This window comes from Conger conger, chromosome 16, assembly GCF_963514075.1.
Source record: "Conger conger chromosome 16, fConCon1.1, whole genome shotgun sequence".
NCBI classification, from domain to species: domain Eukaryota; kingdom Metazoa; phylum Chordata; class Actinopteri; order Anguilliformes; family Congridae; genus Conger; species Conger conger.
Window position 1 is genome coordinate 25,465,331 of NC_083775.1, and position 12,055 is coordinate 25,477,385.

General features: G+C 44.6%; 1 protein-coding gene across 3 annotated transcripts; it reads left to right on the plus strand.

Annotated features, from left to right (window-relative positions):
- The first annotated feature begins 458 nt into the window (after positions 1-458).
- mosmoa (modulator of smoothened a) lies at positions 459-10,820 on the plus strand. Of its 3 annotated transcripts, none has more exons than XM_061224803.1 (3): positions 459-1,492; positions 5,762-5,974; positions 10,093-10,820. In XM_061224803.1, exons 1-3 carry the CDS (start codon positions 1,387-1,389, stop codon positions 10,275-10,277), a joined length of 504 nt encoding a protein of 167 aa, XP_061080787.1. In that variant the 5' UTR covers positions 459-1,386; the 3' UTR covers positions 10,278-10,820. The 3 variants fall into 3 exon arrangements, with proteins under 3 accessions (XP_061080787.1, XP_061080789.1, XP_061080788.1); XM_061224805.1 differs by lacking the exon at positions 459-1,492 and adding an exon at positions 4,697-4,783; XM_061224804.1 differs by lacking the exon at positions 459-1,492 and adding an exon at positions 4,811-5,084.
- Positions 10,821-12,055: the final 1,235 nt, after the last annotated feature.

Below are 12,055 nucleotides of genomic sequence, written 5' to 3' on the forward strand. Positions count from 1 at the left end.
CCGAGGTAGACCCAGAACCCGCTGGAGATATTATATATCTCTCCTGGCCTGGGAATGCCTTGGGATCCCCCAGGAGGAGCTGGATTGAGTTGCTGGGGAGAGGGACGCCTGGAATACCCAGCTTAACCTACTGCCACCGCAACCCGAATATGGATAAGCGGGTGAAAATGGATGGATGGATGGATATCTCTGAGATTGAGGCGGGGGGAGAAAGTACCTGCATTGGTGAAACTGATTGGGAGGATTTCAATAACAATCGAGCCAGCAGGTAATCCCAGAAACAAGAACTCATTAATTTATTCTACATTTGCAACCACACTGAAATATGAGAAAATAGGAAAAAACCGAATGGATTTTCTCAATCTGCTCGTACACAGTCCATTACACAGAAGGAGCACTGTCCTGCCAAGACCCCTGTTTAGGGAACATGATATCGCGAGATCAGAAGTCCCCCGAACGCGAGGTTGGAAGAGGGCTGTTGTGTCTGTGGAACGCGCTGCGTGCGGGTGCTAGGTGTAGTGAGCTGAACCAAAGGGAAACGGGGAGGTCCAATTCCCAGATGCGATCACTGCACCGGATGCACGTTTATAGTCGCAGATAAATATTGTCCAGTGTAAAGCCTACGCGTCTATGATCGCTCGCTTTATTGATGCAAATGGATGATTTGCTAACGTTAGCCAACTAACGGGTCCGTGCAGATGCCATTCCAGCGGAGGAAAAGAGGACATGAATACGCAAGACAGTATGGCTTTCCCTCTTCCTTTAGGATGTGTTGAAAACAGAGAAACAGCGCGGTTGTACGCCTTTTAACTTACTTGGATGGCCGTCTTCTTCTGGAACAAGAATAACGTTACTTCACTGCCTTACTGCGCTCGCACGGATGGATTTGGGTGTATTGACAGGGCCGCTGTCCGACCCACACGGCTCGGCTCAGTGAGTCTGCAGCTAGCTGGATCCAAGGACCTGGAGTGCGCTGGGCCCTCGGTTTTATAATACACATTTTGGAAGCCCTCGTAGCTTACCAAAGAAAAGGGTCGGAGGCCAATCTCCCGGTGACAGATGTAACGTCTAGGAGAAATCATTGCCCTTTTTGTTTAGTCCTTTTGTTATTTTTGATATGAATGGCACATTTGGGTTTCTGCAAGCGATGCGAAAGCCGTAATGATGGAATGATGGAGGGTTGAATCTCAACCATTCTTCTGCGTCTAGATGGGGCGAGACCGAACTGATGAACCCTAACATTAGCTAGTTCTACCCCAAACCAACACCGCTAAGTTATCCGAATTGGGGAAAACGGACCCTCTCTACACATCTGGATATACCCAACTTACCGTTACAGTTCTCTCTCTTGTCCAGTTCAAAACCCCCCAAAGGCATTCGTAAAACATGGATAAACTCACTATAATCTCAGGGTGTCTGTTCCTTGCAGCCGATATCTTTGCCATCGCAAGTATTGCAAATCCAGATTGGATCAACACTGGAGAATCAGCAGGTAAGGGATTCAATTTCAGTTAGCCAACATTCAGTTAGCGGTCTCTAGTGCAAACTATGGCATTTTATTTGGACCTCAGTGATCCGTAACAGAACGAGGATAAGCAGATACGGGGCTAGATGACTTGTTCCTGTCGTGTTATGGCCCCTATAAATAATATAGATATCGTTTTTTAATATCCCTATAACAATATAAGATAATATGGGCTCTTCAGTCTGTTGACGTTTCATCAGCATCGACATCTTTTGTCTAAGGCTTATATCTCGTCCTTTAGAATATAGATAGCTAGAATATGGAACCCGCCGCCGAATCAACCAAATTTAACCAGTAAGCACTATTAACGCGTTCCTTTTTATAAAGTAAGGATTTTCTCGCGAGCTACTTGGCATTATTTTCAGAACGATGGGGAGCCAATTGCTTTAGATTCGGCAGAAATGGTTTGATATCTGAATGCTAGCAAACCGTGATTTTATCTTTTTCGTTTTGCAGGTATTTTGTACGTGAAATGTCCCATAACGAGGGTAAACGTGGTAGCTACGGGACTTTTTTTGTAGTTGTGTAGCTTGCTTTTAATATTTTGGGTAACGTATCTATTGTATGACTGTTCCTATTGAACAGTGGCTAACAAACTATAATGGCTAGCTAAGTAGCTTGCTGTCTGATTTGACGACCGTAAACATAAGTGATGACGTCGCTCAGCGTGCACAGCCTGGTCATAAAGACTGCATTCATTTGATCGCTGAGGACGGTTCAAATCTGACATGTGCAAGTGCGACCGTAACATTAAAACGTGTTTATTGACTTTAGTTTGACAAAAATGATTCCAAGGCTCCAAACAGAATGAATATAGGTTAGCAATCTGTATCTGTAATTTAAAGTGACGTCACGTCACCGATATTTCAGTCAGCACTTATCAACCATCAAAACTTGGGTTTTTTTTGTGTGGAAAGTTTCTTTCAAAATTCTAAAGCTACATTAATTTCAGTTGCAAGTAGTCATTGTTGCATCAGCATTAGAATGTCAAGAACATTCTAGTCAAATATTACTGATCTTACACCTCCTGAAAGGTTACTTTACAAGGCAAACGCATGAAGGAAAAAAAACAAAAACACTTTGGCACACAGTAATGAGGTTCACCCATAAGTAAATTGTGTGCGTAAGATTGTGTTATCCCGGGTGGCCAGAGGCCTTCCTGTGTGAGGGGTCCTCTGTCATGGCTGCTACCTACGGGCACTGGTCTCACGTGAACCTAACCATGTGTACTCACATTGTGCATGCTCTTTCTGTGTGTGTGTGTGTGTGTGTGTGTGTGTGTGTGTGTGTGAGACATTCTCACGTCACCTCCCTGCTCACTGACTTCCACTGGCTGCCTGTTATGGCTTGCATCAAATTTAAAACACTGCTGCTTGCATACCAGGCAGTTAAGGGATCAGCCCTAGCACACATGCATAAACTCATCAGACCCTACATGCCTGCCAGACCTCTCCGTTCCGCTACCTCTGAACGCCTGACGCCTCCCCCCCCATCACACCTGTGGTTCTTGGTCACGACTGCAGTCTGTTCTGGCCCCACGGTGGTGGAATGACCTTCCTGTGGACGTCAGAATAGCAGAGTCTTTCACTTTCAAGTGCAGACTGAAAACTCACCTCTTCAGGCTGCACCTTTCCCTCCCGACCTCACTGCTATAATTAGCCCTGTAAGCTATGTGAAATTGCTTTTGTGTGTAATTATTATTGCTCATTGCATTCTAGCTGCCAACCGTGGCATGCTACTTGAAAAGTTCATTTATTCTTCAAGGGTTAATGTTTTATCTATTTGATCACTCTAGGAATTGTACTTCCCTCTTGGGTCTTCAGTGCTCTTGTCCCTGGTTCTGATTTGCACTTTATTGTACGTCGCTCTGGATAAGAGCATCTGCTAAGTGACTGTAATGTAATGTGCATATGTGCATGCGTGTGTCAGCCTTTTCTGCCTCTGCATGTTATGACTGAACACTAATAAGTGAACTTATTAGCTGCCGCAATAACAATCCACTTGAAGTTTGCATCTTATAAACTGTTTGTCAAGCTAATATTCTGCATATCAGGTTCACTTATTATAAAAAAATGATTGTGCTGGTAAAAAGGGCGCTATCGCACTTATATATAAAACTTTATCGTCCAGGGCTAACCGACAGCTTAGCCTGTTTTTAGTCTGGAGAGTTTTCTGTGTTTCTGCCTGACAGGATGTCCTGCTGGGTTTGTCAGCAGGCAGACTCCTGGGAGGCTTTGAAGTACTTCTTTTGAATGTGAAATCAGTCTTGTGAAAATGCTTAATTCTGCATAGTCACTTTTATTGGCAATTAACACAAGCTGGCTGGAATATGTGTGTTTTTTTTGTTTGTTTTTCTCCCCATCTCTCTTCTCGATATCCATACGCACACTGTTTGCAACCGCATACTTTACACACTACTCATACTGCATGTCAATGAAAGTCATCCTCAAATTTAGAATAAGTAGTATGCAGTTTGGAAGACAGCAGTGGCCCCTCTACATCAGGGCTGATCAACCCTGTTCCTGGTGGTCTTCCGTCCTGCTGGTTTTCATTTCATCCCTAATTTGGCACACCTTGGATTTTACTAATTAGCAACTCAATGAGTATAGCTATTGAATGCAGAGGTGGAAAATCCAGGCATCAGAACTTAGAAATCCTGGGGCTCATTCCAATCTTTTTATTTTATCTTTTTTCTCTCCTTGTTCCTTGCCTGATCTGGAAATCAATTGAGGTCCGCCATCTGTAAGGAGATTCCAATCCATTAAAGCTGGGAGGTTTTCTCTGAGATTTCTTGATCAAGGAAACAGGAGCGTGTTTGCGGAAGTATTTTTTTGGTATGTGTGATGTATAACTTATCAATCTTTGGATCCACCTCTCACCATTACCATCTGCAACTGATGTGGTTTCAAACTGACATTTGAAGGAGGAAGGACATTCCATTTGCCTAATTCAGTCTTTATTGATTCCCTGTTTTCATGTTCTTTTCTCACTTCCTGTCCTTGCCTCTCCCAATGGGTGGTGCTAGGAGTAAGGAAAGGAAGAAGGAGGTGAAAAATAAGCAATTGAATGAGTCCCCTGGCATGTGTTTCTTCCACCCATCAGCTCAGCCAGCTGATTTCATTAGCTCAGGAGGTAAGAGCAGTCGTCTGGTAGTCGGAGGGTTGCCGGTTTGAAACCCCGCCCTGAGCAAGACACCTAACCCCCAATTACTCCCGACGAGCTGATTGGCACCTTGGATGACAGCCTGTCCTCGTTGTTGTGGGTGAATGGGTGATTGAGAGGCATCAGTTGTAAAGTGCTTTGGATGAACGCGCTATATAAATGCATGTATAAATCTATTTACCATTTCAGTAATTGCTCTTGTTCTGCATCCTGGGTGAAGAATTGGGCTAATTAGCAAATCCAGGTGATTGGAACAAAATATTGGGGAGGACCTTTACTTTCTGAACCTGGATTTTCCACCGAATGAGGCGTGCTTTGTTAGGGTTGGAGGAAAAAGATCACCGGGAACAGCGTTGGGCAACCCTGCCTTACAGAGATACACCGTTTCAGCAGAGAGGTCAGAGAGCAGGTTCAGTCACAGTACAGTGCCCCTGGGGCAGGTATGGGGTTCAGTGCCTTGTTGGAGGACACCACCAGCTGCATGTGTGTGAACCTGAGTGAGCGAGCAGCACTGTGATAGTATGCTGCATTTCTGTTTGCATTTGCCGCGCTGTGATTGGTGCTGTGGTGTTTGTCATACTGTGATTGGACAGTGCTGTGTTTGCCGCGCTATGATTGGACAGTGCCATGCTTGCCCCACTGTGATTGGACAGTGCTGTTTGCTGCACTGTGATTGGGTGCTGTGTTTGCCGTGCTGTGATCGGACATTGCCTTGTTTGCCGCACTGTGATTGGGCGTTGTTTTTGCCGCGCTGTGATTGGGTGCTGTGTTTGCCGTGCTGTGATTGGGTGCTGTGTTTGGACAGTGCTGTGTTTGCCACGCTGTGATTGGACAGTGCTGTCTTTACCATGCTGTGATTGGACAGTGCTGTCTTTACCGCACTGTGATTAGGTGCTGTGTTTGCCGTGCTGTGATTGGGCAGTGCCGTGCTTGCCGTGCTGTGATTGGACAGTGCCGTGTTTAGACAGTGCTATTTTTGCCACGCTGTGATTGGACAGTGCCATGCTCGCCGCGCTGTGATTGGACAGTGCCGTGCTCGCCGCGCTGTGATTGGGTGCTGCGTCTGCTCCACAGGTTCTCTGACGGTGGGCTTGGTGCGGCAGTGCCAGACAATCCACGGGCGCGAGCGGACCTGCATTCCACCGCGGCTCCCGCCAGAGTGGGTCATCACGCTACTCTTCATCATCATGGGCATCGTCTCCCTCTCGCTCACCTGCGGCCTCCTCGTCGCCTCCCACTGGCACCGGCACGCCACCAAGTACGCCCGCTGGATCGCCTTCACCGGGAGTGAGTATGCCGGACAGAACTCTACCACACTGTTTTAACTCCACAGCTCGCTGCAGCTTCAGAGCTTCTGTTCTGCTGTATTTCTCATGCAGTTTCTGCTGAAGTGACACATAAAAATGATCCTCCTCCCCTTGTTCATCCCCATGCTTCAACCAACCCTAGAGCTACAGATGCACCCCCAGTCCCTCTGAACTGATTTCTGTATATCCCTTCATCTGTACCTGCTGGTTTAATACCTCAACTGTTACCAACTCAACTCAGTGGAGGATGAGCATCTCACTATATTCAGGTTCCTCTCAGATTTCTTCCAATCGGGAAGTTTTCTCTCACCACTGTTTGAGGGTTTTTCTCCTACTAGAAGTTTTATTTACCTCCTGCTATCTTAGGGCTTAGGGCTGGCATTTTCCATCTTTTCTTCCCTTCTGTTACTCTGTAAAGCGTCTTTGTGTCAGGCCTCTTTGAAAAGCGCTATACAAATAAAATTGAATTGAAATTTCATCAAAAAACAAGGCTCTGTTGAGGGCAGGAGCAGGGAAGAGTGGGAGGATTAGGGGTGGATGACAACATGGCAGAGGTGATGTGCAGGTTCGGTGAGTGACGGTCAGGTGAAATTACATTCAATAGAAATTACTGCATACAGAACCCGTTACATTAAATTACATTACAGAACCCATTACATTACATTACAACCCCTTCTGCCCACATTCTGCATAGTCGTCAATGGACTCATTCCTGCAGGGTCCGATCCAGTCTGATGACCTCTGTGGCATGTGAAGCACGTTGTGGTAGGTCCTTTAACACCAGTGAAACGTTTCATGGAGGTTGTTGCCTGCCTGCTTTGCTGTGACTTTCTGTCTTGCTGTGCTTGGGATTACGTGCGTTTGTTTTTGTTATCCCCCCCACCCCCAACGTGTCTCAAAATGGCTGCCGGTATTTTAATTCTGGCACTCTGTGGAGGCGGCTGTCCGGGGTGTGATGATAAAGCAGGCCGCGGATGCAGAACTCTCCCTGACTAGCACGCTCGCTGTCTCTGCTCTGGAGGTGGGCGTTGGGAGGGAGGGTGTGAATTTGGAAACGTCAACACTCGCCTATTGTCTGGCACAGCGGGGGCGTGATTGGCGGGGTATTTTGGGGCAGTGTTTGATTAGCGTGCCATTTTAGGGAGGTGCGTGATTAGTGGGGTATTTTGGGGTGAGGGCAAGTATGAGAGGCTTATCAGGGAGAGTGCAGTCAGTGGGCAGGTCAGTTCCGCTGGTCCTGGGGTCTGGTGAAGCAGCATTTGGTATATTTTGGTATTCATTGGAAACAAATGCTGAGTGACCATTTTTTGGATGACGTTCCTTGTCACGGTTGAACAAGCAACTTGTGCTAATTTAAAGATAGAGCTTATTTAGCTTTTTCCCATTACAGGAATTGTCCTACGGCAAATGCTGTGTGCTGTTAAGGCACAGCTAAACGTTTGATGCATTTTATTTCATTGCTTAGAATAGCAGTGCACAACAAACTGTTTATTTATTTATTTATTTATTTTAAATGGTTGTTATTTTAACACTCCCAGAAATTGAAATGGTTTGATATTTCCAAACGGTGCTTTTGCATTTTCTGGTGGTACTCTGCGTTCAGCCCTGGCGATGTGCCGAAACGACAATCGGCACAGATTTCAGCTCCGTCAGCGAGTTTATTTTCAAACATTAATCTTGTCTGCTTGGAGGTAAATGGTACCATTAAGTGGTGTAGAAAGTGGTCACACCATTAGCTTAATGGAAAAGATTTTTTTTCTTTTTTTTTTTTTTGGGGAGTTAGGCAAGACATGAACTTTTGCTTCAAATCCGTGCGTGTCATCTGTGAACAGTTAAACTGTCATTTTTACTGTCAGCTGCCAGGCTCCAGCTGCCCCTCTCCAAGCTTAACGGGTAATTTGTGATGTTTGTTAATTATACATCCTAAAAATCATAGTTGTGATTTATTTTGTCAAAGTGACTTTTCTCATCACAGAACCCTGACTCTTATGACTGTAAATGCTTCATTCCAGTGTTTAAGCTGCTTTCATGATGAATTCTGCACTCTCTGTTTCTTCATTGGTTGTGATTTAGTTAGTGGGGCTAGAACCTGAGTGTGGCAGGAGTGCACAGAGTGAATTAGGAAGTCCCTGCACTGAAGGACACTGCAGTATCTCAAATCTTCGTCATCGTACCTCATTTGGAAGTAAGGCGGCTTAATTTCCATTTGGAAGCACTCCGGGAGATGCTTATAAATGGCCCTCATCTGATTAAGTAAAGAGGAGGCGAGTCTACTAGAGGCAATTCTCCATTCCTATCCAGATACTGCTGTTCTGGCTTCATAAAGGCTTTTATGAGCTTTGTCCGATGAGCTATGCCCTGTGTAAATATCAAAGGAAGCATTCGCTGACCTAATCGGGGGTTTCAAACATGAACTACAGTGCCTTCAGAAAACATTTAACCCCCTGGAACTATTGCACTATTGCAACTATTGAAATTAATGGATTAAAATATTTCTCTCCTTTTCAGCAACACAATAACGCAACACAATTTACAATGCAAAATTATTTTATTTTTGCATTTTATAAAAATTGCAAATGTATTCACTCCAAGTCAATTACTTTGTACTAGATAATTACAGATAATTTAAGTAATTACAGCTGTGAGTCTGTATGGGCTTTGCACATTTCGATTTGAGATTTTCTGCTCATTCCTTGATGGAAATTTTCTCCATCTCTGCCAAGAGAATCGGTTTTTCAGATCTTACTGCAGATTTTGCAGATTGGATTTAAGTCTGGGCTTTATCTGGACCATCCCATAAGACCTTCTTGTTATAAAGACATTACTTTGTCCTTTTGCTGTGTGCTCTGGGCCATTTTCCCATTGGAACATGGATCTTTGCCCAAAACACAGATCTCCTGTGGACTGGAATGAGTTCTCTGAGGTTTTGCCTGTATTTGACTCCATCGGTCATGACCTGGATGGAAATAAGCTTCTCTGTCCCCCCTGCAGAAGAACAACCCATGATGTGGCTAACACTATGATGTGGCTAACACTGACACTATGATGTGGCTAACACTATGCTTGACTGTAGGGATCCGTACCTGGGTGATGGGGTGTGTTGTGATGGAGTATTTGTGTTTAGCGTAGCACTTTTCTATTAGGCAAAATAAATCTACATCGGTCTCATCAGACCACAACATCTTTGTCCAGAAGGCCTCAGGGGCCGTCACATAGCTTGTGGCTAACTGGCTAACGTCCTCAGAAGTGGTTTCTGTCAAGCCACTCACCCAAAGAGACTTCATCCCAACAGTTCCTCATGCGGTTCGTTGGTCTTCTTCGCAGCATAACTGATCTGATCTGCCGTTTTAATTCTGCAACCTCTCAAAGTATGTGATGTTTATTCTGCAAACTTGCAACTTGAACACAGGTGGATTTGAAATCAACATTAGGTGGGCCTCAGTAACACATTTAGTGTGCTCTCCCAAGAACATGTAAATACAATAAAGTCATTACATTGACATTATAGAGTATTGCTTGTATATGTGTCATTCTATTTTAATTTGACTTTGCAATACAGCAAAATTTGAAAATAATTATTGGGCTGTGAATACTTTCTGAAAGCACTGTAATGGTTGTAAAACTGTAGCTGTATTGAAATACTGCTAATTTCCTATGAATTATTGGCTGTGCTTGTACGGTTTCCTGACAGTGGGGGTGTTTGAATGGAAAGTCAAGTGAAAAGGCTGTGTGGGGTAGGGGTGGTGTAGGCTGTTGGGATTTTCTGGCCTTTTATATCACCTATTAGGACCCTCCACTCCCACTGCCACTCTCTCAGCATTAAAACCATTCATTATTATTCAACCATTCATTATTATTCTTTTGTTTCATTGTTCCTTCTGGACGTGTTGTAGCATTTCCAGTGACTTGTTAAATGCATTCACGGCTTGTAAGACGAGCGGTAACTACTACAGGGACGGACTGCTAACACTAGAGCAACAGGAAGTGCATCTGTAGCATTGCCAACCGAGCTGCTGATTACAGTCATCTTCCTTGATAACAATGATTGTATGAAGTGAAGGTGGCGGTTAACTAACTCCCCTCTCTTTCTTCCCGCAGTGATCCTGTTCTGCATGGCCGCGCTCATATTCCCTATCGGTTTTTACATCAACGAGGTGGGAGGGCAGCCCTACAAACTGCCCAACAACACGGTGGTGGGGTCCTCCTACGTGCTCTTCGTGCTGTCCATCTTTTTCACGATAGTCGGGCTGCTGTTCGCGGGGAAAGTCTGCCTTCCCGGCTGATGGTGCCTCCCCGGCAGCATCTGTTTGAAATTCCAGCGGAGAGGGGCTTCTGTGAAGACCGGTGTTCGGAATGACCATCAAAGCAAAAGCACAAAAATCAAACAGAATGGGGGCTCTGGCCATGAGCCCTGCGGAGCTGCTGAGATTGACCTGGGCAGCGGGGGGTGGGGGGGGGGCGAGGGCGAGCGCAGACGCACTGCCAGCTGTGGGGTTGCCATGGCAGCCGCTCCAGCACTGTGACATCACGCCTTCAGAGGAACTGCATTTCACAAATTAGACATTTGTAATTATATATATATTCATGTATACATATGTATACATTAATATATATATATATGAAATATTGTGCCCTCTTCTTCAACTGCTCCTTTTCATGTTTTGGGTTATTATGAGTAATATCATATTTGGGCCCCTGTATTCACAAAAGTATGTCGAGATATCCACTGAGTATTGACCCGCTGAAGTGCCACCTATACTGCCCCCTGGTGGCAGCTCAGGAAAGACGCTGTGCTGCACAAAGGCTGCAGTACCTGGTAGATGCCAGGTGGGGGTGCGGACTGGTGGGGCGTGGTGGGGAGGGGGGGGTCTCAGAAATGTGAGAACATGCCATATAGGAGGGGGGGGGTCCTACCCTCCGCAGATGGGTAGGGCAGGGGACGGGCAAGGCAGGGTGGGGTGGGCCAGTGTTTTGCCATCCTGAAATCAGAAGAGGGAAGATAAGGTATTGAGCTGTATGTCTGTGATAAAGCTTGGAGATTTATTTTTCATTTATCATTATTATTGTTATTACTATTATTATTATTATTCATATTTTAGTAAATGCCGGGCTGCAGGTCCGGTCCGTGTGGTGCCGGTAGAACCTGCTGGTCTGGTGACGTCACCAAACGAACACAGGCACTGAGTGTCAGCTCTCATGTCTTTCTGTGGTTGGCTTCCAGACCCGATTCTTTCTTTCTGTTGGTTCCTAATGGATATGAAAATAGTTTCTATTGTTTATGGTTTTGTTATTGTGCCACGATATGTTTTATATTGTATAAATGTAAATTTATGAATTTATGTTGGATTGCTAAAGGAAGCACTGTGTGTTGACCAATGAACAACAGCAACAGTGCGCATTACCTCAGTGTTTGTCATCCACTTATTTTGTTTGTTGTTTTTTCCTGATTGTTGTTCATTTGTGGCCTCAACACGCCCATGTCCTGGTCAGTCAGTCAGTAATGGCTCAGTTCAGTCTAAACACAACGTGTCCTTCCTTCGGAGAAATGCCTTTCAGAGTGTTATTTTTTCAGTTCTTCCACAGTATTTATTGTTAATTTCATAAACTGCCAATCAAGCTGATCATGCTCTGTAATTATCAAAAGAGGCAACTTGCTTAATAAACACTATTCTCCTAAATTCAGGATAAATGCATTGTGGTTTGCTAGGATCTGAGCCTAATGAAAAAGCTTTGACTGAATAGCAAACAGGGTTTGAGGGCTATAGAGGAATTTATCAAGAAAAAAAGGAACTCTAAGATGTAAGCGACTTTCTTGCTCAGACTTCCTTTGCTTAACTCAAGAGTGCAAAATAATCTAGGTATTATATGTGTAAGAGAAGCATACCAACCCTGCTTTTACAAGCCAATATCATGTTTGTGATGGAACAAAATCAGTATTGTTTTATTTCTTGCTCATGATGGATGTACAGTGTTTTTGTTTGGAAACTTCATGAGGAGGAATAAGAAATTAAAGTGATTATTTACCACCATTCATCATTTACCATGGATGTATTTGTTCTGT

Excerpts from the sequence above, each read along its gene's own strand:
- mosmoa (XM_061224803.1), top strand. The coding sequence starts at position 1,387 with ATGGATAAACTCACTATAATCTCAGGGTGTCTGTTCCTTGCAGCCGAT. Across the intron at positions 1,493-5,761 it reads CAACACTGGAGAATCAGCAG|GTTCTCTGACGGTGGGCTTG; the intron begins GTAAGGGATTCA and ends TCTGCTCCACAG. Across the intron at positions 5,975-10,092 it reads CTGGATCGCCTTCACCGGGA|TGATCCTGTTCTGCATGGCC; the intron begins GTGAGTATGCCG and ends TTCTTCCCGCAG.